At 42.6% G+C, this 26,979-nt stretch overlaps 1 protein-coding gene across 11 annotated transcripts in view; it reads left to right on the top strand.

The window, feature by feature from the left end:
- ANKLE1 (ankyrin repeat and LEM domain containing 1) overlaps positions 1-26,979 on the top strand; it is a 113,859-nt gene that overhangs the window by 44,845 nt on the left and 42,035 nt on the right. For 9 of the 11 annotated variants that reach the window (XR_008892144.1, XR_008892146.1, XR_008892147.1 and 6 more), the window contains one exon: positions 7,673-10,117. Coding sequence is in view for 7 of the 11 variants with exons in the window: in XM_056570311.1 (XP_056426286.1) it covers positions 7,673-10,117 (2,445 nt within the window). In the remaining 4 variants the exon portion in view is untranslated. The remainder of the gene's footprint in view (positions 1-7,672; positions 10,118-26,979) is intronic. The other 2 variants (XM_056570320.1, XM_056570374.1) reach the window with 1 other exon arrangement.

Genomic DNA, 26,979 nt, shown 5'->3' with positions numbered 1-26,979 from the left:
CGCATAAGAAATTCTCACTATACCCCTAGATGAATATATAGAGGGAGATTACTTTCCAACTGATGACACTAAATTGCAATATGTGTGGTGTGTTAAAAATAAATAAATACATTTTAATAAAATAAAAAAAGCATACACATTAGAAATTCTCACTATCCCCTAGATGAATACTTTCCGTGGTATATCTGTAGAAATGGGGCCAAACAAAAGCGCTGAACTGGCATTTTGCTAATATAATTTTATTCATGAAATTTTTGACCAGTTATTATGACTTTCATGCTGTTTAAAGCTGTTATCTTAATTGTTAGAATTGGTGATAAGTTTGGAGAATATCTGAAACATGAGTACAGTATGGATTTTTTTTTTATGGCATTGTGCAGTTTTTTGTGTATTTTACTATACCTGACAATACCTTTATAGTAATCCTTTTACTGTCCACGCGTCTTGTTTGACATTGCCATGTCTGCATGTGATTGGTTGTTTTGCCCACATTTTGGTTCCTACCTTGCCGGTCAGGAATCTGTTAGTGTCCCGATGTAACCTGGCACATTTCTCCCTTTTATATAGGGATTGATGGGCCAGAAACACGTACAACCAGTCTTGTATAACACAAAAAATAAAATATGTAGCCCTGTTGCAGTTCTTTAATCCTGGAATAAGCTGAAATTTGTTTCCCTCCTTGTCAAAAATGTATTACCCTTCACTTCAGCAGTTGTTTTATTTTTATTTATTTATTATTTTTTTTTTATGGCTTGACACCGTTTTGGTCAGCTACATTATTAGCATGATATTGTCATATTAAAACTAATACAAAGTTAGTGACATTATTTGAAACTGACGCTTTTGTTTGATCCCCATTTTTTCAGTTTAAGACAAAGTATTTTACAATATTTCTAAAACCGGATCAGCAGCACAATAAATGCATACTTGTTTAACAAGATTCCTGCTCTTTTTATGACAAATTCAACCAAAACCCTTATAAAACTTCTCAATCAGAAATGAGCTCACACAGGGGGGTATTACAACATTTGCAAGTTCAAATCCTTTAATGATGTGCAGTGGGGCCTAAAACTAATTCAAGGTAAAATTACTATGTTATAAAATCCACAGGATATTCTTTCACTTCTCAGTCCTACCATGTGGCCAAAAAGCTACTTATGACCGACCACATATGGCGTATTTTTCTCACTAAGAAGAAATTGAGTTACAAGGTTTGGGAGTTTTTTTTTCCTCCTATTGTCTCTTTTAAAAAAAATGCAAAATTTGGGGTTACAAAAGCATTTGTGTTTAAAAAGTCTAATTTCTCATATTTACCACCCACTGTTCCAAACATCTGTGGGGTACAAAGGTTCACTGAAGCTCTTGTTACGTTCCTTGAGGGGTTTAGTTTCCAAAATGGTGTCACGTGGGGGGTTTCTGCTCTAGTCATTAGGGTGACAATGGGCTTTGTCCTTAAAGGGGTACTCCGCCCCTAGCATCATATCCCCTATCCAAAGGATAGGGGATAAGATGTCAGATCGCCGGGGTCCTGCTGCTTGGGACCCCGGGATCTCCGCTGCGGCACCCCGCTATCATTACTGCACAGAGCAAACTGGCTCTGTGCGTAATGGTGGGCAATACAGGGACCGGAGCATCGTTATGTTAAAGCTCCGCCCCTTGTGATGCCATGGCCCGCCTCCTCAATACAAGTCTATGGGAGGGGGCGTGGTGGCTTAAGCCCCCTCCCATAGACTTGCATTAAGGGGGCGGGTTGTGACATCACTAGGGGCGGAGCCGTGACTATGCTCCGGCCCCTGTATCGCCGGTCGTTACGCACAGAGCGAGCGTGCTCTGTGCAGAAATTATAGCTGGGTGCCCCAGCAGAGATCCCGGGGGTCCCCAGCAGCGGGACCCCAGCGATCCGACCTCTTATCCCATAAGATGTCTAGGGGTGGAGTACCCCTTTAAGGGGTTAATGATCCCATACAGTGAGCAGCGTAAATGTAAAAAAAAGTCCAAAATTGCTGCTTTCTCTATCTGCTCCATTGGGGGACACAGACCATGGGTATATGATGCTGTCTCTAGGAGGCTTGATACTATGGCAACAGAAAAGTCAGCTCCTCCCAGCAGCGTATACCCGCCCACAGGCATCTGAGCTAATCAGTTTTAGCTTAGTGTCTTAAGGAGGTAGACGCTGGTCTGGGTTCTCCCCAGACCAGGTCACACATTTTTTATTTTTTTAAGTGTAAGTTTAGGGACATTAAGAATTTATCTCCCTTTTTTCTTTTCTGTTTTCAGGTGGGGACTCAGGAACATAGCGTTCACTGTTTCCCCATTTGCGATTGAGGGGGCACAGGTATAGTGTATGAACGGTCAACCCCCTCTCGCCAACGGTCAGTGCCTGGGGTTGTACCTCATGCGTCCGGGTCCCCCTATCTCCCTGCTCGTCTCGGTGTTACAGCCCGGCATGATGCAGGTGACAAAAGCTGACTGAAGAATTCATGAGGTAAATTATTTTGACTGAGGTGAGTATTTTTCCCTCCTTTTTTCTTTCAGGTTAGGGGACTTTCAGCCTCTGGAGACCCCCAGTTTTTGGCCCACTCCTTATTTTCACCTGGGCAACTCTTTTCACAGAGGTCATGGAGGCATGTTCAGGAGGGACTAAGGAGCCCTCCCTAACTTTCAGGTGTTTGGGGGACATATGCAGGGGTGTGGCACATATTGCAGTGATGTGGACTGTATTCAGGCACTGGCGTTTTCTCCCCGGCTCCCCTCCCTCAGCAGCCGTGGCTGCCGACTTTCACTTTATGCGAGTGCCGGCTTCAGCCTCAGTCGCATCTCGCGCCCGTGTCTCAGTTCCCGTCGGCAGCGTGTAGAAGCTGCCGACTGTGTTTTCACCCGCTCCCTTTCCATTGCGCTCGCATATGCGCTCAGGGCTGGGAGTGGGCGCCATTAACTCCCGGCCACATGTTATCAGCCGCGGGCTCTGCACAGACTTAAGCCCAGCCCACCCGCTGCCAGCAGGGCTTTACACCAATTAGCGCTGTACGCGTTCAGAGGAATTTTTCAGGTCCAATCAGTCGCCCTTGTTTTATCATGGCCCCCTCTTTCATTGGTCCTGCATTCTCAGCCCCTCCCCTCGCTTCCCTCTCTTGCCTACTCGGAGTTTCTCCTCACAGCAGCTGCCCTCTGGGGACACAGACACCAGGTGAGACTGTTTCATTTTAGTATGTCCAAGCCCAGACCTGTTCCTCCCTCCAAGCAGCTAACTGGGACCCTGGTCATCTATTATAGCTGCAAGGGCTGTAATGCTAAAAGGTCTGGTTCAGCTGAACCAACTTGTTCCCCCTGCACAACAGCTCCCCCTGACCCCCCTTTTATTTCTGCTCAGGATGCTCCTCCAGACCCTGTGGGCTCGGCTATCCCTCCAGTCTTGGTATCCTCCCTCTCCCAGTCTATTTCCGACTTGTCTCAGGTCTCCCGTTCTGTGGTGACTGCCTTAGCGAGGTCTTCCCTAAGCCGACCCTCCAGAGAGACCCACTCTTCCCCCCCCCCCCCTCCCTATACTAACCGCTCACGCAAACGTAATAGGGGTATATCATCCGACTCTTCTCCTGAGTCTTCTAGCAGACACAGGCGCTCCCCTCACAGGCATCGCCCCTCTGCTCCAGTCTGCCACAAGTGTCATTCCCCCTAGAGGACGCTCCCCTGATTGCCATTCTGGCTCCACCCTGATTGCCAGGGTTGCCTCCACCCATTCCCACTCACCTGGAGAACTTGTAGATGAGGCTTCTGATTCGGCCTCTGACTCTCAGAGGACCGCTCAGATCTGTCTGACACGGTGCGTCCACCTAGAGGACTCAGGAACTTCGGACGTAGCTCCAGAAGTTTCCTTTCATCGTGCCCGACCGGCACCCAAGATTTTCAGCTCTCACGCTGAATTTGACGCCTTGCTTGAGTCCGCCTGGAGGCACGCTGACAAGAAGTTTCAGGAAACAAAGAAGGTTCAAGCACAATATCGCTTCGCCAAGGACCTCATTGCTCGGTGGACTTCCTCCCCAACTGTGGATTCACCGGTCTCCCGCCTCTCTAAGGCGACTACCCAGCCATTGGCTGATGCTGCTGCCTTCAAGCATCCAGCAGACAAGAAGGTGGAGACCTTGGCAAAATTTGCCTTCGAAGCAGCAGGTTCCTCACTACTTCCTGCCTTCGCTTCTGTCTGGGTGTCAAAAGTCCTCTTAGTCTGGTCTTCCCAACTCCGCCAGGGTATTCTTTCAGGATCCCCCCGGAGGAATTATCTGACCTAGCTCTCCAATGCTCCAAGGCTGGAGATTTTCGGTGTTCTGCTTCCATGCAGTCGGCCCGCTGGACTGCCTTTGCCACAGGCAACCGGGTGGCCCTCCGTCGCTCCATGTAGCTTAAAGCCTGGGATGCAGACGCCGCCTCCAAGAAGTCTCTAACTGAACTTTCCTTTGCTGTTTCTCGGCTTTTTGGCAAGCGCCTAGATGAGATTATCTCAGAGGCGATGGGTGGAAAGCGTTCCTTATTGCCTTAGAATAAGGCTCGCTCTACTTCCCGTAGGAAGTCCTCTTTCCGGTCCTTTCGGACTTTTGGTCCCAATAAAGGGTCCAGCCAGGCACCTTCGCGGGACAAGAAGGCTCCCTCCTTCCAGACCCGTCCCTACTGGACATCGGGTAACCGTCCTGGCCATTTTGCGGCCAAATCGGGCACCCGCAAACCTACCTCGGCCTGAAGGGATTTTTCTCTGGTGAGAGGACGTCTCTTACTCTTCCGAGATGCCTGGACCACGCACGTTCAGGACTCCTGGGTCAGGAACGTGGTAGCCAACGGGTACAAGATCGAATTTGCCTCCCTTCCAAGGGATCACTTTTTTTTCTTTCCAGGTCCCCCTCGCTGGCAAAAGCATTTTGGGGCGCACTCCAGTCCCTTCTCATCCAGGGAGTAATTGTCCCAGTTCCTCCCAGGGAAAGTTTTGGAAGTTTTTACTCCAACCTCTTCGTGGTCCCCAAGAAAGGCGGTTCTGTATGCCCAATCTTGGCTCTCAAGCATCTCAATCAGCATCTTTTACTCCGCCATTTCCGAATGGAGTCTCTCCGTTCAGTAGTGGAATCCATGGATCAAGGGGAGTTTCTTTCGGTGAACATCAAGAATGCCTTCCTCCACATTCCAATATTCCCTGGTCATCAGCTGTACCTCAACTTTGCAGTCCCGGAAGGCCATTTTCAGTTTGTAGCTCTCCCCTTTGGTCTGGCCACTGCTCCGCGGGTCTTTACCAAGGTCCTGGTGTCTGTGATAGCCCTTTTATGGGCAAAGGGTGTCTCAGTGATCTCTTACTTGGACGACCTCCTGAACGAGGCTCGAACCAGGGCTCAGAATCTGGAGAGTCATAGACTCCCCCCTCCAGGCCTTGTCTCGCTTCAGTTGGATGGTCCATCAAGACAAGTCCAACTTCTCTCCTTCCAGTCACTGGTGTTCCTAGGGCTCAAGTTCGACCCGGCCGCGGCCCGCATTAGTCTCCCGCCAGACAAGCAGCTAACTCTCTTGTCAGGAGACCATTCGCTTTTGCATGGAAGTCCTGGATCGGATGGTGGTGGCCACGGAGGCCGTGCCCTTTGCCCAGTTTTATTACCGTCCTCTTCAACTGGCTATTCTCTCCCGGTGGGTCTCCACTGTGTCTCGACTGCAAGATCGTTCTCTCTCGACGGTCTCGTCAGTCCCTTCTATGGTGGCTTCGCTCCTTCCTGCCCCTCCACTGGCAAGTTGTCACGACTGATGCCAGTCTGTCAGGCTGGGGAGGTGTTTCAAGGGACTGGACGGTTCAGGGTCTTTGGTCCGTCCCCCCCGAGAAGCCCCTCTCCCTATCAACATATTGGAACTGAGGGAAATCTATCTTTGCCTGCTTCATTGGTAGCCATGCTTCATTCAGGACCGCCCTGTTCGTTTCCAGTCGGACAACTCCACTGCTGTGGCGTACATCAATCGCCAGGGCGGCACACTCAGCTCAGCGTTGATGGCCGAGGTAACCAAAATTCTCCTCTGGGCGGAACTCAGGGTTCCGGCCATCTTAGCAATTTACATTCCGGGAGTGCACAACTGGGAAGCGGATTTTCTTAGCCAGTCCTCAGCCGACCCCGGCGAGTGGTCCCTGCATCTGGATGTGTTTGCAGAGATCTGCAACCTCTGGGGCACTCCAGACGTGGACCTCCTCGCATCCCGCCACAATCAAAAAGTTCCTCTCTTTGTGTCAAAGTCCCAGGACCCCTTGGCTCTTTCCGTAGATGCCCTGGTGATCCCTTGGTCGGGCTTTGCCCTATCTGTTCCCTCACCTTCCTCTCCTTCCCAGGGTCATGAGGAAACTCAAAGCAGAGGGCGTTCCTGACATTCTCGTGGCTCCAGACGGGCCCGGAGGGCATGGTACCTGTCATTAACAAAAACTTTTGATATAATGTAGAAAATACTATTACATCTAGATTTGTAATATACATGGATTAAAAAAGAAATTACATTTTGGGTGAAAAAAGTTGTCCCTGCAGCTATTGCTTGTGTGTCTCTCTGACTAGCCCAAATACAGGAAGTGAGGGGAGGACAAGCAGGGCTCTGTGCAGGCTCCTGGCTTGTCAATCATCCTAATGTGTGAGCCTGGAGCGTGTCATGGAGCCTCACGGCACAGAGCCCTTTTTGTCCTCATTGCTCAAAGCCCTGCTTATCCTCAATGCACAGAGCCCTCCTTGTCCTCAGTGGTTTTTGAACCAATATATATTACAAATATACATATCATTGAATTATCTATAATGTATTAAATTTTTTTTTACGACCGGTACACTTTAAGGCCAAAATGCTTTGTCATTTATTTTTCTAAACGCAGTACAAGAATAGTAAATGATACCCATCGCTACATGCTTTTATCGTATTAACCAGCAGAATAAACATGTCAGTTTAACCTTAAAGTGTATTGCATAAGCTCCCCCCCCCACACACACACACATAATGTGCTAAATTGTGGTTTTCTTCTCAATTTCCACCAACAAATAACTTTTGGTTGCATTGTACATATTATGGTTAAATTAAGTGTCATTACAACGTACAATTGGCGCATTAAAAAAACAGCCCTCGTATGGCGCTGTGAATGAAGAAATTCGTTTTTTTGTGTGTATTTTAAAATTAGTAGTTTCACAGTAGTAAAAAAAACTGATTATTTTGGCATGTAGCTTTGTCCACATAAAGATTTGCAAATGTAGTTTTTTAATTTTCTTTCTGAAATTATCTTTAAAAAAAGATATAATGTATGTACTCTGCTAGTGCTTATCAATTATACAATTAAAGTCTAAAACATAGTCTCAAAGGCTTACTGATTCTTCTCCTAAGGTATGTTCAAAGAAAGTAGATTTGTTCCAAAAATTTTTGCAACTGAAAACTTTTTTGAATGTGGTTTTTTAGTTGGCAAACACATGGATTTCAGCAAGCCCTATTCTGATGAATCTGTCAGTAGCAGCAACCTTGTGTTAACAATGTTTACACAGCAGCTATAACTATTGAGTAAAATATAGAACAATTAAAGTTTGTGATGTATTTTTTTGTAAATAGACTGGTAAGTATATTTTATATTGTAAAAGGCATTTAGTCTGATGCATTTCTAATCGAAGATATTTATATCCCATGATTCTGTCCGCAGGATGTCCGATGAATTATTCCTCTATACTAGATGAACTGAGCTGCATTACACTACTCCTTGAATCAACCTATGAGAACTCTCCATTAAACAGTACCAAAATCTCTCCTTTGATTTTAGTTCCCAAAACTGTGACACCAAATAACCACATGGATAATGCAGCAACATCTGTTCCAGAGGAAATAACAGTTATGTCTACAAAAGAGGAATGCAGAAGAGAAGAAATCAATTATTGCACTAAAATAATGAAAGATAAATTTAATCCAACAGAAACTGTTCCTGTCACAAGGACGTTACAAAGTAGTCACTGTAGTGAATACTTTTCTACTTGCGAGGAATCCAAAATTACCTTAGATAACTCATTCAAAAGCAAAAAAATTGATTGTGAAGTGTCGATTAAGACTCGCCAATTGGTTGACAACAACTGTGAAAGTAATACTAGAAATACAGTACATAAGGTAATGACCCTGAACAATTCTGTACGCAGCAATATCAAATCATCAGAACAGCAATATATAAAGAGTAAACCAGAATTAGATCACATTATAAAAGATATTCAGGTTTTTGAAAAACTCAAAGGATTGGATGTAACCTCTCCAGACCATGCTTACACCTACAACAAAGAATACAATGATGGTGACATGGACAAGACTTCAATTATGTGTGGCAATACTTCTGAGAAGGAAGTAAGGAGTAAGTATAGGGAATGTAATACAAACCCATGGAATAGTGATGATCGACAGTGGGTCTTCGATAAAATTAACAATTCCTTAAAGGAATCAAATGGCAATGGTATCTGTACAGGCCTTTCAAAGAAATATACAGGCAGCACCATACATGCACATGGTTCAGGACCTGTAGATGCCTGGAAAGAAGATAACAAAGCAATTGAAATGGACGAATTAACAGGTGCTCGCACACAAATTGATGGTGAAAGGAGCTGTACACTTACAGTTGAGTGTACAAAGAAAACTGTAAGAGCCTTGGAAATGCAATGCACTTCATCATCCACTCTGCCTGTTAAAGCTATTAATTCTGAACATGGCAGCCAGGATTTGCAAATTCAGTTAAGGAACTTGTTAATGTCTACAAAACCCTGCCATAGGATTGGATTAGAAGCAGCATGTGTTGACACTGCTAAATTAAATGTTGAAACAGAATCAACACAACATAGCCATATCCCCAGCCAGAAAGTGATAGATGTCAATTCCTCCTCTTCTAGTAGCGCTGAAGATACATTTATTATAGGATCCCAAAAACATTATGTATCCAAAAAAGAAGTGTCTGAACTTCATGAACACTTAAATAAAATGATGTTGGAAACTAAGAATTTTCTTCCACAATCCATAAATAATGAGGATAAAATCCCCTTCTTTACACCACGTACTAAAAGCAGACTTCATTCTTACAAATTTCGCCAGAATACTTCACTATTCGATGACTCTGTGAAAATGCCTAAACGAGGAAGGCGAGTGAGGAGTCCAGATGGCCTCCTGGGGCCTTCCAAATGTGATCCTCCACCAAATAAATTTCCTGATATGACACACAAAGTGATTAAAATGTCAAATACATCTGGTACTATTAATACTTTGGCCTGTAATTCACCAGAGTTGACCTCAACAAACAAAATTACACAGGATCATAGGAAAAAACTCTCTGAGCCAGAAACAGCGCTCAATATTACCAACTTTCTTACAGATGACCTTTCTTCAGAGACAGAAGAAAGATCTTCCCGTCATTTAAAGCAAACCACTAGTAACAATTATGCGGTTGGTGAAGGCTTTGACAGTGAATGGCTAACAGAAGATGGTGAATCTGAGTTTAGCGGAGTTGCTGATCTTAAAAATGGAAAAGCAAGTTCAACCATGGAAAATAAATTATTGCCTGAATCCTCATATAATGATTTTTTTTTTCATAGTACATTAATAGAAGACAAAGCTGTGAACAGCTGCAAAGTTCCACGGTACAGCTTCAGTAAACTTTCTTGCATTTCAAAAACTGATGAAAGTACTGTATCGTTATGTCTAAGTACAGTCCATGATGTCAGCCAGGAAGTGCCATTATCACCTGGTGGACGTCCAATAAATGTAAGCCAAGCAGAGCCTGTTGAATATCTTTATAAAGATAACGAAAAAGGACATGTACTTATCGAAAAACATTTGCCTTCTATAGATCAGTCTGACACGGATACTTCAGAAAATTCAAACAATACAATACTATATGACTGGAGAGACTATAAAAGTAACACTGTAACCATAAACAAGGCCTCTTCTTTAAATTCACCTAATAGAGTGGCTGTAGAACTCTACAGATTGTCCAATAATGAAATTGCCAGCCGATTAATTGGGCTTGGAGAAGATCCTGGACAAGTAACCACACAAAATCGAAAAATGTGCATTTTATTATTAGACAAGCGTTTAAAAGAACAAACTTCAAATAAACCACAAGGTAAGACACTGATATATTCTTTTTATTATACATCGCTACCAACTGTTCTAAATTAGCTGGGACTGTTTTTTTATTTTATTTTTTATGTCTCAAAGTGTAAAGAGAACACTCCTGGTGGTACTTAACACCAAATCAAAGGTTGGTGTTTATTAGCTTAGGCTGCTTTTACACTATAAAAATTCATCCGTTACAAATGTTCGTCAGAAAACCCTTGTTAAACGGCCGTTAAACAATCCCATTCAAGTCTATTGGATTTTTTTTATTACCTGTTATGAACCATTATAGCCCATCATGAATAACGGCTGTTAGTTGTGACTGGAGAAATAACGGGACATGCACTCATTTTTCTTCCATCACAAGAAACGGGTAAATTAACGGCCGTTATTTTTAACATTGAACAGAATCTGTTCCATGATGGAGGTTGTAGTACAGGGGCTGAGGGATTGATCGCACCGGGTTTCACTTGAGACCCGATGCGATCAGAAGTTATTAAGCAGGGGAGTGGGCGGCAAGTTCTGCAACCCTGCGATATATCAGGGTGTTCTAACATTTTTAAATCCTCCGCGGGGAGCCCTGAATAGTCAGTATTGGGGCTCTCAGTGGGAGATTTAAAAGTGAATATTGGGAGTAGCAGGGGGCCATATCTATATTAAAAGCGCAGTGGGAGGGGGGGGGACAGACATATAGCCTATATATCTTGCCTCCTGCAGGGTATTAATAAATATATTCCTAAACCCCCCCCCCCCGGCCGGCACAAGTATAATGTATCCCCCGCAGCATATATATATATATATATATATATATATATATATATATATATATATTATATTAGATTAGATTATATTATATATTATAGATTATATTATAGATTATATATTATATATTATATATTATATATTATATATTATATATTATATATTATATATTATATATTATATATTATATATTATATATTATAAAGAGAGAGGAGTCCAGCGTCCGATAACTCAGAGGATATTTATTTCACCAGATGGTCATAACAGGAACACAAGGTACAGTGACGCGTTTCGGCCTTACAACAAGGCCTTAGTCATACACAACAGATAGTACAAAAAGACAGATTTTTATACATGTGGGCGGACATGACGCAACAGCACACCTGCATTCACAGGTGGACATGACGTCATGAACCACACCTGCAAATTATGGTATAACCCGCCCACATGTAAAAACTAGTAGCAACCGCCACTGCAAAACATCTAGAACATTGATAAGAAATCTATAAAATTATATGTAATTTACCAAATGTAAATGTTTTGCATGAAAACAGTGTTAAAAATACATAGACAAAGCAGTTTCTTTATTACAAAAATATGTCAAATATATTAAAAGGAAGAAAGATGTCAGTATCCTTTTTATGTCACAGAAGTCTGTCTTCCATAATAATAACAAAAAAAGAGGAAAAAAAAGAAAAACCGCATATCCTGGAAACATTCACACATGATTTACATATGTGACTGTATCTCGGAATTACGCTATCGCACTATGAATATAACAGCTTGAACCATGATGATATATCAAAAAATTATTATACTAATGGAAAATGAGGGGAACATAAATGTTGGTCAGTCAGATTAGATTGTATGAAAAAACAAATTACCATTATGAGTAGCCGAAAAAAACAATATATAATACAAAAAATAAATTTTGTATAAAATTGAGACAAATCTTGACTGAAGAACATTTAAACACATGGGCAGTGACCCGGGATAGAGGAAAAAACTCAAAGTGCATTAATAATGTAAAATCGTGTCCATTCTTTTATGCAAACCCCGTGGGCGGGTTATACCAGAATTTGCAGGTGTGGTTCATGACGTCATGTCCACCTGTGAATGCAGGTGTGCCGTTGCGTCATGTCCGCCCACCCACATGTATAAAAATCTGTCTTTTTGTACTATCTGTTGTGTATGTCTAAGGCCTTGTTGTAAGGCCGAAACGGGTCACTGTACCTTTTGTTCCTGTTATGACCATCTGGTGAAATAAATATCATCCTCTGAGTTATCGGACGCTGGACTCCTCTCTCTTCTTGCTATATATAATATATATATAATTTAATATAATTTGTCACCTCTGCTCTGAGAGAAAAGCATTCTAGCAGCAGCCGGTGGTCCAATGCTGCCGATAAATACTTTTCATAGCACAGCGCCGGCATATGTATATAGAAGCGCTATGGGGTGCAGTTAAAGCCATATGTCTCCCCCCCCCCCCCCCCCCCCCCCAGCGCTTCTATATACATATACCCCTGCAGCGCTATGAATGAAAAGTACTTCTATTAGCAGCGCATAGTGCCAGCAGACATCTGCTGGCACTATGCACTGCTAATAGAAATACTTTTCATTCATAGCACTGCAGGGGTATATGTATATAGAAGTGCTGGGGGGCAGACATATAGCGTTATCTGCACCCCACAGCACTTCTATATACGTATGTCGGCGCTGTGCTATGAATGAAAAGTATTTCTATCGGCAGCATCGGACCGCCGGCTGCTGCTAGAATGCTTTTCATTCATAGCGCAGCGGTGACATATATATATTTGCATCGTCGAGGGATACGTTATACTTGCGCCGGGTATATATTTATTAATGAGCTGCAGGGGGCAAGATATATATAGGCTATATGTCTGTCCCCCCCCCCCCCCCCCCCAGCGCCATATATCTTGCCCTCCCCAATGCACTTTTAATATAGATATGGCCCCTGCTACTCCCAATGTTCATTTTTAAATCTCCCACTGAGAGCCCTGATTGGCTCCTCGGTACTGACCATTCAGGGCTCCCCGTGGGGGATTTAAAAATGAAAGTTAAAACACACTGATACATTGCAGGGTTGCGAAGCTTGCCGCCTGCTCCCCTGCTTAATAACTTCTGATCGCATCGGGTTTCAGAATTGAAAAATGGTGCGATAAATCCCTCAGCCCCTGTACTACAACCCCCTTCATGGAACATACTCTGTTCCATGATGGGGGTAGTAGTACAAACACGAATGTAGCCTCCCCAGCTGTCTGCAGACTCCTGCAGCCAGGGAATTACTACTCCATCATGGAAACAAGTCTGTTCCATGATGGGAGTAGTAGTAGTCCCTGCTGTGGGAGTCTGTAGGCAGAGGTGTTACGGCCATACATGAGGGATGTTATAATGGGTCTTAACGGATTAATTTTTATTCATCCTTTAGCACTCGTTAATTCATACGTTATTATACATCCATTTTCACACAAAACGGATGTTTAGTAACGGATGAATGCTCAAAGTGTGAAAGCAGCCTTACATAGTCATGGACATAGGAATTTCAAAACAGTAATTACCCTGATGTCCATGACCATGTGAGTTAACAAACACAAATCTTTAATTTAATTTATCCTGTGGTGAGTTATTGTACAAGTGACTTACTTGCATATGTTAAATCTGTCTGAGCAACACGCTTCACGGAAGGTGTCTAGTGTGCCATACCGGTGATACACAGAGGCATGTACTAAGTGCATTCCACTTAGTACATGCCTCTGTGTATCATCGGTATGGCACACTAGACACCTTCCGTGAAGTGTTGCTCAGCCAGATGTACTAGATGCAAGAAAGTCACTTGTACCATAACTCGCCACAGGATGAATCAAAGATTGGCGTTTATTAGTTATAGTGTCTATTATTCCAATTCTTACAGAGGGAAATTTAATTTTATTTAAAGGTGATTCTGGCTAATTCATATCCCTGGCACTAACTCACAAATGCAAGTTTGGTTTTAAGGGTAAAGGTGGAGCAGGAGCATCATCCTCTTGTAAACTACAAGGGAAAAAAATAACACTTTTCATTACGTTTTGAGTTTAGTAATAAGTAATTACAATCTTGCGAGAGGTAAACAGACAATTAGGAGAGCAGGGGTGTAAAGCTGACGGAGACTACTGCTGTTTTGTGCCCACCATCATGTCATCGGGTCTCTACTGATGTCATAACGTTAAAGGGGTTATCCACCATAAGGTTATTTTAGTACGTACCTGGCAGGCAGTAATGGAAATGCTTAGGAAGGACCTGTGCTTGTCTTGGGGCTAAATGGCTATGTTGTGAGATTACCATAACACTGTGACTAGCTTTTTGTGAACTGGTATTTCCTGTTTGAATTTTCTTTTTGACTCTAATCCCATAATTCCATTTTCCTCCTTCCCACACATCAGCCACCTCACCCATTGAAATATAAATGAGCTGCATCCATTCAAAAGACCTGTGGTTTTCAAAGTGCCTACAGCTGTTGCATTAGTTGCAGATTGATTTCTCTCCCACCAAGTGATCGCTTCACCCATTGAAGCAGACAGGCTCCCTATCATCAGCTGACTAGTGAGTCAGGTCTCGGCCGCATTGCAGCCTGGGAAAAATCTGAGACAAAAGTTCTTTTGTATGCTGTTAAAAATAAATATTAGGGTGAAAATCACAGAAGAATTGTGATAAAACCGTAACCCACAGGTACAGACACTATATAAACTACACACATTTTACAGCCCCTGTAGCATAGTCAAATAAAAAAAAAATCTTGAAATACCCCTTTAAGACACGTTTAACGGAATATTACCTTGGAAACCCATATACAAACTAACCTAGTTTGTGACCTAAATAAACTAAAAACTGACTGACTAGTGGGAACTATAAAAGTTTCGGAGGAGCTTAATGGGGTTATCCAGGAAAAAAACTTTTTTTATATATCTACTGGCTCCAGAAAGTTAAACAGATTTGTAAATTGCTTCTATAAAACAAATCTTAATCAATTCAGTATTTATGAGCTTCTGAAGTAAAGGTTGTTCTTTTCTGTCTAAGTGCTCTCTGATGACATGTGTCTCGGGAACCGCCCAGTTTAGAAGAGGTTTGCTATGGGGATATGCTTCTAAACTGGGCGGTTCCCGAGACACTTGTCATCAGAGAGCACTTAGACAGAAAAGAACAACCTTAACTTCAGAAGCTCATAAGTACTGAAAGGATTAATATTTTTTAATATAAGTAATTTACAAATCTGTTAACTTTCTGGAGCCAGTTGATATATAAAAAAGTTTTTTCCTGGATAACCCCTTTAAACTATTCCTGTCATCCAAGCGGACCCATTGCATTAACTCTCATTATCCAGCTTGCTTTGTGTTGTAATAATTTCCACTGCCTTCTGAACTCTTGAAATTAACTCTTTACAACCCTGTAAATCTCAATACATAAGTATTGCTCCTGTGTAACTTTCACGTGGGCAATCAATCTGGGTGCTGCCCTACCAGTTTAAACAGAGTAAAAATGCTCTGATTCAGAGGAAAAGTTTTCGGATTGTCTTGCCCACATAAAAGAAGCAACATGTGCAGAAGACTTATTATATTAGAGTTTTTTCTCTCAGCAGTTTGCTTCATGTCTATCACCATTTATTATACCAATTCATCTCACTGCATTCTTTATTAATCTGTTCGTGGGCATATTATCAAAGGAAAACGCAAACCAGCCTTCAGACCACACTGTTTTTGTTTTTTTTTGTTTTTATTTTTGCTTTTGCTCTTGAACTGTCAATTAACTTTTCTGGATATACTTTTGTGTAGTCTGTCTATTGTTAGCTTACTGTATTTTTGTGTGCTTTGCTATTCTTTTTAACCTTATGAATTGTTTGTATGAGATCCATTTTTTTTATTTGGATTGTATGAGAACTATTATAGTGAATCAATAAGCTTTTGGCTATTGCCTTTCTGTAGCCTTTGCTCCATAATTGTACATTCCACTACTAGTTTTACTCCAAGAAATCCGATAGATTTATCACCAAAGCTAATAGTAAAGCATTTGATTGGTCTCATTCAAGTACTGTATGATACCATGAAATTGCATTTCTCTCCAGCTTAAACCTATTAGTACATCATCCACAAGTATAATTTAATGTACTGCAAATATGGTTTTCTTGTGGATTTGTAATGTCTCACTAATGTCATTAACTTTATCTGATGCTGAATGTAGTAGTGATTGTATTTTGCTATTGTCGAAAGCATTAAATTATGGCATACCTGAGAACTTTGATGTGTACAATTTGAAGTAGATGTGCAATTTCATGTTTGATTGCATTTTTATGTTTTTGTTTACTACTTTAACCCCTTAACGACGCAGGACGTATATTTACGTCCTGCGCCGGCTCCCGCGATATGAAGCGGGATCGCGCCGCGATCCCGCATTATCGCGTGGGTCCCGGCGCTAATCAACGGCCGGGACCCGCGGCTAATACCACACATCGCCGATCGCGGCGATGTGCGGTATTAACCCTTTAGAAGCGGCGGTCATCAAAGCTGACCGCCGCTTCTAAAGTGAAACTGAAAGTATCCCGGCTGCTCAGTCGGGCTGTTCGGGACCGCCGCGGTGAAATCGCGGCGTCCCGAACAGCTGATCGGACACCGGGAGGGCTCTTACCTGCCTCCTCGGTGTCCGATCGACGAATGACTGCTCCGTGCCTGAGATCCAGGCAGGAGCAGTCAAGCGCCGATAATGCTGATCACAGGCGTGTTAATGCACGCCAGTGATCAGCATAGGAGATCAGTGTGTGCAGTGTTATAGGTCCCTATGGGACCTATAACACTGCAAAAAAAAAAGTTAAAAAAAAGTGTTAATAAAGGTCATTTAACCCCTTCCCTAATAAAAGTTTGAATCACCCCCCTTTTCCCATAAATAAAATAAAACAGTGTAAAAAAAAATAAAAATAAACATATGTGGTATCGCCGCGTGCGTAAATGTCCGAACTATAAAAATATATCATTAATTAAGCCGTATGGTTAATGGCGTACGCGCAAAAAAATTCCAAAGTCCAAAAAAGCGTATTTTGGTAACTTTTTATAACATTAAAAAATGAATAAAAAGTGATCAAAAAGTCATATCAAAACAAAAATCATACCGTTAAAAACTTCAGATCACGGCGCAAAAAATGAGTCCTCATACCGCCCCGTACGTTGAAAAATAAAAAAGTTATAGGGGTCAGAAGATGACATTTTTAAACGTAAAAATTTTCCTGCATGTAGTTATGATTTTTTCCAGAAGTGCGACAAAATCAAACCTATATAAGTAGGGTATCATTTTAACCGTATGGACCTACAGAATAATGATAAGGTGTAATTTTTACCGAAATATGCACTGCGTAGAAACGGAAGCCCCCAAAAGTTACAAAATGGCGTTTTTTTTTCGATTTTGTCGCACAATGATTTTTTTTTCCGTTTCGCCGTGCATTTTTGGGTAAAATGACTAATGTCACTGCAAAGTAGAATTGACGACGCAAAAAATAAGCCATAATATGGATTTTTAGGTGGAAAATTGAAAGGGTTATGATTTTTAAAAGGTAAGGAGGAAAAAACGAAAGTGCAAAAACGGAAAAACCCTGAGTCCTTAAGGGGTTAATAAACCTCAATGAGTTAGTGGTGTGAAGAGGATGTTCCCAGCACAGTGGGACAACTGTAGTTTACTATTGTTCTAGAAGGAAATAATTAAATGGGCACTGTCAGATATATAAAAATAAACCTTTATGTTGTACATCTTGGCAAAACAATAGTTTTTCTAATAATTAAAAAAATAATAATAATGATTTCATTAAAGAAAACTGCCTTTGAAAATCCCACTACTAGGGGTCCCCATACCTCCTGGGACACGGAGTCCCACAGCAGCATCGACTTGTCCAATGGTCATGGACAAGAGATAGCTGATGGACAAGGCTGCAGGAGGAACACGGCTTGCAGCAAAACTACTGTAACACAGAATTTTACCAATCATGTGCCTCCAGCTGTTGCAAAACTAAAACTCAAAGCAAGACTGGACAGTCAAAGTAGACACTCAGCTGAAGGCAGCACTATTGAACCTCCAACTATTCTAAAACTACAAGTTGCAGCATTACAGGACTGCCTAAAGATGACACACATGAATGACATAGGAAGATGTAAATTATACACTTACCATATTGGCCCTCATTTACTATTGTAAACCCGACTTGTTTTGTCTGTTTTTTTTGCCGCATCTTTGTCTGCGCCATGTCGCAGACATCGTACGCCAGTCTGCGACACGATGCAACATTTTTTCCCGACGGACCCGATGTGGATTCTCCCAAACCCGAAAAAGGGGCGTAACCCGACATTTCTGAGCTTTCCCACCTATTTATAAAGGTTTCCAACCCGAATTTGTTGAATTGTTGTGGATTTTTCCCCGACAACTCAGAGGAGTTGGAAACCAAAACCAACAAAACCCAGTGCGACAAACAGGATGCGACATAAAAATAAATACCAGGGGAAAAAAGCAGTCTGGTAAGAATGCAACATAGACTTACAACCCGATTTTCTAAGTAAATTAGGGCCATTGTCTTTCATGGTAGAGTACAGACAATCTCCAATAATCAGTGTGTGTGTGTGTGTGTGTGTGTGTGTGTGTGTGTGTACAGCATAAAACCAGAGAGGAAAGTGTTAGAGCAGGGCTGCCAGCAATGAGTCAGCAGAGTGAGAGTAAGCTGAGTCGGCACAGTACAGACAAGAGGACACGCCCTCCACAAGAGGGGCATACCCCTTGCTTTGACAACAGTGATAAGCTTTAATATACTATTTTTGAAATATAGGTGATAGAGGCATAGAAATGACATGTACATGATCAGGATGAGGTACGAAGTAATATGACAGTTTATTTTTGACAGGTATTCTTTAACCCCTTCCTGCTACAGGATGTATGCATACGTCCCAGCTGCTGACAGGTTCGTGCAACTGGACGTATGCATATGTCCTGTATTAATAGCTTCACTGTGCGGCTCTGCACAGTGAAGCCGCGGCGATCTCCGCTGCTATCGGCAGCAGGGGATCGCTGTGACATGTTCAGGAACCAGTCAGAGCGATCCCGCTGTGTGATCGCTCTGACTGGCTTTTTCCCTGACAGGCTCTGCGATTAGAGCCTGGCTTCACTGTGCGGCTCTGCACAGTGCAGCCGCCGGCGATCTCCTCTGCTATCCGCAGTGCAGATCACTATGACATATACAGGATCCAATCAGAGCAGTCCCGCTGTGTGATCGCTCTGATTGGCTGTTCTCTGACAGACTGGCCAATCAGAGCGCAGATCACGTGACTACTGTTTTTGGCTCAGTGATCGCGCTTCTGACAGTCAGTCTGTCAGAGAAGAGCGAGGAGTCGGGACGTGCTGCGGGCTGATGTGCCGTTTTCATGGCAGATCAGCCACATAGTAAAAAAAAAAAAAAACTGTAAAACACACACACACACACACACACTATGCTCCTCATCGCCCCTCATCACCCCCTGAGATCTTCGCCCCTCATCACCCCCTGCGATCTTCGCCCCTTGTCCCCCTGTGATAGCTGCGACGTGCACCAGTGTGATCGTTGCCCCCTGTCACCTGTGATCGTCGCACCCCTGTCGCCTGTGACTGTCGCCCCTGTGTCACCAGAGACCGTCGCCCCCTGTCCCCTGTGGTAGCTGTGGCGTGCTGATTAGTATTTTTCAATATAAATCAGCCGTCCGCTATCACCGTCCGTCACCCGGGTCACCTGAGTTTGCTGTCATCTAAGACCATCGCCCCTGTGTCACCTGTGATCGTCGCCCCTTGTCACTGTTCCAAAAAGTTAAAAAAAAATTAAAAGTAAAAAAAAAAGCTTGAAACCACCCATTCACCTGTCCTTTGATCACCCTCCAGTGATCACCCCCTGAGACTGTCTCCCCCTGTCCCCGGTGGTAGCTGTGGCGTGCTGATTAGTATTTTTCAATATAAATGAGCTGTCCACTATCACCGTCCGTCGCCCGTGTCACCTGAGTTTTCGGAGTCACCTGTCATCTGAGACCATCGCCCCTGTGATCGTCGCCCCTTGTCACTGATCCTATTGTCCTCCCCTTGTTATAAAAAGTAAACCCTTTCCTTTCACCCCTTTTGTAGTCACCCCCTGTTTTTTGTGTTGTGTACACCTAAGTGCACAACATGTCAGGCACATCACAGCGGATGTATTCGCTGGAGGAGGCCTAGGAATTTTTGGCCTCAGAGACTGAGTCTGTGAGCGATGATGGGGACCCTACATTCCTAATCTCCTCCTCTTCATCCGACTTGGACGTGCCACCCCCAAGGAGGCGACGCAGGCAGGCCACTGCAGCGGCCGCTGCGTTACCAGGCCCATCTAGGCTTTCTGAGCCCTCTGAGCCCTCAGACTCCACATGGGTAGACCCAGACCATTTTACACCCCAAATTCCTGGGTTTACAGGGAATGCAGGGATACAATTCCCATTTGCTGGGTTGGCAGAAAAATACTTTTTAAAGTTATTTTTCACCGATGAGCTGCTAGAGCATTTGGTTGCACAAACAAACATCTACGCCAACCAATATATTACTGCACACCCCACCTCTAGTTACGCTCATCTGAATAGGTGGACCCCTGCGACCCCATCAGAGATGGCAAAATTTTGGGGTATAATGCTCAGCATGGGGCTTCTGAAGAAACCCAGTATCCGCTCATACTGGAGCCACGACCTGCTGAATAACACCCCCATGTACCGCATGGCGATGAGCAGGACACGTTTTGAGCAGATATTGAGGTTTCTGCATTATAATGATAATGCCACTTGTCCACCTAGAGACCACCCTAGCTATGACCGGCTATATAAAATGCGTCCGCTTATAGACCACCTAAATGCCGTGTTCCAGGCGGCATATGTCCCAGAAAGGGAAATATCAATTAATGAGTCCCCGGTGCACTTCAAGGGCAGGCTACAATTCCGCCAGTACCTGCCCAGCAAAAGGGCATGGTATGGGGTAAAGATGTACAAGCTCTGAAAGTGCATCAGGATACACGTACCGGTTTCGTGTATATGAAGGGAAAGACTCGTCAATTGAACCCCCAGAGTGCCCCCTGTCCTTGGAATTACAGGCAAGATAGTATGGGATTTGGTGCACCCCATACTATACCAGGGATACCACCTCTACCTGGACAATTTCTACACCAGCGTCCCCCTATTCAAGTGCCTCACTGCACGTGGGACAATAGTATGCGGCACTGTCCGTAAAAACCAGAGAGGCCTCCCCAAACCTCTGCTGGCACACCCCATGCGGAAGCATGAGAGCAGGGCACTGTGCAGCGATGGCATATTGTGTGTCAGATACAAGGACAAGAGAGAGGTCCTTGTACTCACCACAATACATGGCCAAGCCACCACCCCCGGTTTCTGTACATGGGGTCTCTACAGAAATCCATAAGCCAGACTGCATCCTGGTTTACAATAAGTTCATGGGAGGGGTGGACTTGTCTGACCAGGTGCTAAAGCCATACAGCGCCATGAGAAAGACAAGGGCGTGGTATAAGAAACTGGCTGTGCATATGGTACAGATGGCCTTATATAACGCCTTTGTCCTGTACCGACATGCCAGCCAGAGTGGGACGTTCTTGGAGTTTTAGGAGGTGGTCATAAGGAACCTGATATTTGGGGACCAGGAAGGTGCAGGCCCCAGCACTTCCGAGAACTCACAGATTGTGCCAGGGCAGCATTTCCCCACACTGGGAAGAAGGGGAGGACCCAAAAGAAGTGCAGGGTCTGCTATAAAAGAGGGATCCACCGGGACACTACACACCAGTGCAAGACCTGCCCCACTCCGCCGGGACTGTGCATCCCATGTTTAAAAATTTATCACACATCCCTGCAATTTTAATTTGATCCATCTTAGCCCCCGTGTATCACATCACATGCCACTGTTTTTTCTTAGTTAGTTTTACCCCCCCCACCACCATTTTATTAGAATCTGTAGCCTAGTGTGCCACCTATTATTATTTTTCATTGTACCCCAAAACCATTCCAGCAAAATGTGGTACAGTGTGCCGCAAACTTTTTTCATTGTACCGCAAAACCATTTATTTGGTAGTGTGCCACAAATTATTTTCTATATATCCTTCTGTTCGGAGACCTGAAGTGCGCCAGCAGAGCACTAAATGTCCACCTATGGGGTGTTTTCTTAATCAGGAGAAATTGGGCTTAAAATTTTGGGGTCCATTTCCACCTATTACCTCTTGTATAAAAGTAAAATTGGGGGTAACACCATCATTTTAGTGTTAAAAATCAAATTTTCCATTTTCATTTCCAACTTCAACACAAAGTCGTCAAACACCTGTGAGGAGTTAAGTCTCACTATACCCCTTGTTACGTTCCTTGAGGGGTCTAGTTTCCACAATATCATGCCATGTGTTTTTTTTTTTTTGCTGTTCTGGCACCCTGAGGACAGGCTAAATGCAACATGCCCCCCAAAACAATTTCAAAAAGCCAAATTTTGCTCCTTCTCTTCTGAGACCTGTAGTGCACCAGCAGAGCACTTAACATCCACCTATGGGGTTTTTTCTGAATCTGGAGAAATTGGGCTTCAAATTTTGGGGGGTATTTTCTGCTATCACCCTTTTTAAAAATGTAAATTTTTTGGGAAACCAAGCATTTTAGGAATTTTTTTTTTTTTTTTTTACATATGTCAAAAATCGTGAAACCACTGTGGAGTATTAAAGTTCACTTTACCCCTTGTTACGTTCCCCAAGGGGTCTAGTTTCCAAAGTGGTATGCCATGTGTTTTCAGTTTTTTTTGCTGTCCAGGCACCATAGGGGCTTCCTAAATGCGGCATGCCCCCAGAGCAAAATTTGCTTAAAAAAAAAACAAATGTGACTACTCCTCTTCTGAGACCTATAGTGCGCCAGCATAGCATTTTTCACCCCCATATGGGGTGTTTTCTGAATCAGGAGAAATTGTGCTTCAAATTTTGGGGGATATTTTCTGCTATTACCTAAAATGCTTGTTTTCCCAAAAATGTTACATTTTTAAAAAGGGTAAGACATTTTTTTATTTGCAAAAGTCATGAAGGCTCACTTTATCCCATGGTACATTCCCCGAGGGGTCTAGTTTCCAAAATGGTATGCCATGTGTGTGTGTTTTTTTTTTTTTTTTTTTTTTTTTTTTTACTTTTTTTTTTTTTTTTGCTGTTTTGACACCCTAGGGGCTTCCTAAAGGTATAATACCCCCCAAAAACCATTTCAGAAAAATGTTCTCTCCAAAATCCCCTTGTCGCTCCTTCCCTTCTGAGCCCGCCGAACACTTTACATAGACATATGAGGTATGTGCTTACTCGAGAGAAATTGGGCTACAAATAAAAGTAAAAATTTTCTCCTTTTACCACTTGCAAAAATTCAGAAATTGGGTATACAAGAACATGCGAGTGCAAAAAATGAAATTTTGAATTTTCTCCTTCACTTTGCTGCTATTCCTGTGAAACACCTAAAGGGTTAAAACGCTGACTGAATGTCATTTTGAATACTTTGGGGGGTGTAGTTTTTATAATGGGGTCATTTATGGGGTATTTCTAATATGAAGACCCTTCAAATCCACTTCAAAACTGAACTGGTCACTGAAAAATAGTGAGTTTGAAAATTTTGTGAAAAATTGGAAAATTGCTGCTTAACTTTGAAGCCCTCTGGTGTCTTCCAAAAGTAAAAACTCATAAATTTTATGATGCAAACATAAAGTAGACATATTGTATATGTGAACCAAAAATTTTTTTTTGAATATCCATTTTCCTTACAAGCAGAGAGCTTCAAAGTTAGAAAAATGCTAATTTTTAATTTTTTTTCATCAAATTTTGGGATTTTTCACCAAGAAAGGATGCAAGTTACCACAAAATTTTACCACTATGTTAAAGTAGAATATGTCGCGAAAAAACTATCTCTGAATCAGAATGGTAAGTAAAAGCAGTCCTTACGGTGAAAATGAGCTGTGTCCTTAAGGGGTTAATATCATATAAAAAAAACAAAAACTAAATGCTAGAAGATTGTCTAAAGAGGAGAAAAAAATACCCAGTGCAAGATGTCATTTAATTTTGCTTGTCATAATTGCAATTACGGATACTAATTTGCAGTCTAAATTTCAGGATTCATTCTGAAAAATGATTATCAAGGACAAACATTATATTGACTTAAGAAAAAGTGGAATTTTTACTTTAAATGGCATCTGAGAGTACTGTTTTAAATTGGTATTCCTGGAATTTATTTTTATTTGATTATGCTGTGATGTAAGTGTAGTTCATAATATAGTGTCTTTACCTGTGTGTGTGTGTGTGTGTGTGTGTGTGTGTGTGTGTGTGTGATGGTGATCTAAAAATTCTTCTGTGATTTTCGCCCCAATATTTATTTTTAACAGTTTACAAAATTACTCATGTCTCGGGATTTCCCAGGTTGCTGTGCGTCTCGACATGACCTCACTAGTCAGTTGTGCGAAGAGAGCCAGTCTGCTTCAATTGGTGGAACAACCACTTGGTGGGAGAGATTATCTAGCAACAGAAGTAGACACCCTGGTTAGAGAACACTGGGTCTTTTAAAAACAAATGCAGCTCATTTGTGTTTCAATGGGTGGGGTGGCTGATGTTTGGGAGAGAGGAATGTAACATTTGTCACACTTACTAACATGGAACTATGGGATGTGCATTTTAAGACCGAACTCAAACAGGAAATACTGAGTTAACAAAAATATAGCCCGGCAGGTATGTACTAAAATCACCAGTCTGGTGGATAAACCCTTTAAGGAACCCATTTCTTTTATGTCCCTAATTCATAATGATGCCTGATGAAACCACGCAAGCGCGGTGAAACGAGTCTCATTTGGATTAAATCTGTTCGTTACCTACCTGGTTCCACTTGTTCCCTTCTTGGTCAGCGCCTGCACTCCTGTATCTTTGAAGTGTCTCCATATTTATCTCCACCGTTCCCAGGAAGGCTGCAGACCTCTACTACTACTACTTCATACGTACATCCGTGTTGTGTTGGAATTTGCACAACATAGCAGGGTGAGCCTCCACTTTCCCCTCTTTCCCACACACCTGTGATCTCGTTGATACTCCACAAGGGAGCGCCTGTTCTTCTTTTGTTTTACTAATTCATAATGGGGAAGAACATAAAATCCAAATACTGACAAGCCACACCTTACAGAGCTGAAATGTCCATAGAACTAAATTTTAAATATTGACAGGCTGGAAGCTATGATGATGATGATATCATCGTTTTAGTGAAGAATGAAGATGTGCCTGTCTTTCTTGATAGGTCTACATGGGTCGTCATTGACCTTTTTTTGCTTTTATGTGTCAGGTACACTTCCTTTACTTCTGAGAGGGTATATTATTGCTAAGCATTTATACTTTGCTCAAGAACAGTACAATATATTCCTCTTATTTAAAGAGCATTTTACAGCTATTTCACCCACACTAAATCCAATTACTTATGGTAACATAAACCCATAGGATCACTTCCCAATGAACAGAAAAGTGGCACAAAAACCTATCTAGCAAGTCATAGGTAGAGTGCTCAAATAGACAGTGTACAAGTTGAAAAGCCAAAGGGTGGTAAAACCTATGAAAAAAAGATGTGGAGTAAGAAAGAAAACGAGAAGTACAAAATAAGAAAAGGGGAATGAAAAATGGTAGGGTAGGAAAGATTGGAAGAAGACTTCCAATGACTTGTGGGCAAAAAGCAAGGTACCAGGGCTCAGCCAAATAACTCCAGAAAACAAGAAGTCCATGAACTGCTGCCAGGGGAACTAAACAGAAATTAATCAGGCAGACGGGGCTGCAATGTGCTCCTCCATGGGCATAATATCCCTTAGCTTTACCAACTGTTTAACCATGGAAGGAGTTAGTCTTCTAATGTCGAGAATTGAGGAATGATCATTCAACCTGCTGTCAAGAAATGCTTCGAGTCCCTTTTTCACTTGTGCCAAAGAGCCCGGAATGAAGCATAACATAAAGCAGCTTGCAGTGTTAGGAACCTGATAATGCTCAGGCATTTTAAATGTGCATTGTCACTTGCAAAAACTTTCATATATAATGTAGATAACATTATGGATAGATCTGTCAAAACTTGAGTATAGAAAAGATGATCTGTTGCTCAATGCAACCAATCAGATTGCTTTCATTTTTTTAGAGACCCTTTTAAAAAAAGTGTATATTGTTTGTTTCCCTGCAGCTATCCGATATGTGTCACTGGAAGTGCTGGATGGAAAAGGAGGGCTTTGTGCACTGAGGCTCTGTAACATACCCCTGTCTCACAGAGCAGGCTAATTGACAAGTAAGAAGCTTGCACACAGCCCTGCTTGTTCTACCTGTATTTTGTCTCTGCACAAACACATAGGCAATAGCTGCAGGGACAAGGGGAGCATTTTTTCACCTAAAAAATATACACATTTTGAAGCTATGTATATTACATATAAAATTATATTATGATCTACCTTTTTATATAAGTTTTTGCATAAGACAGGTATGCTTTGAATGCAAAAGCAACACAGTACTTAATGGTATAGATCACCTCTACTGACTAGTACTGTACTGGAAAGTCGGCACTGTCAGGGCATGCATATTCCATGCACATAGCTGGATAATTACCGGACAGACTTTGTGTCTGTCTCCCCACTGATGCACCTTGTGTACAACCTCTTTCCTCTTCCAGGGGATGTCTTAAAGAGAACCTGTCACCGGTATCATCTGCACTAATCTGTTGGTACAGGCTTTCAGTGCAGTGGATACTGATGAAAATTATACTTACCACTGCCAGATCCATGGCTCCGTTCAGCTGTTATAGTTCTTTGGTATATGCAAATCACCATACTTGGTGTGGAGAGGGCCTGGTGATATCACCACTGCTTGGTCCTCCGCCTGTTTGGCTAATGAATATTCAGAAAGTTTCATCTGCTTGCTCACTCCGATATGTGGCTAAAGTGCATGCGCCGCTTCCAGGATACACCAGAAAGCACAGTTGTGTCCATCTTAGATGGCAGAAGCAGCGCATGCACAGTAGCAGAGCTTTATGATTATTCATT

Source organism: Hyla sarda, chromosome 1 (assembly GCF_029499605.1).
Source record: "Hyla sarda isolate aHylSar1 chromosome 1, aHylSar1.hap1, whole genome shotgun sequence".
NCBI lineage: Eukaryota > Metazoa > Chordata > Amphibia > Anura > Hylidae > Hyla > Hyla sarda.
This window is presented reverse-complemented; position numbering and strand designations above follow the sequence as displayed.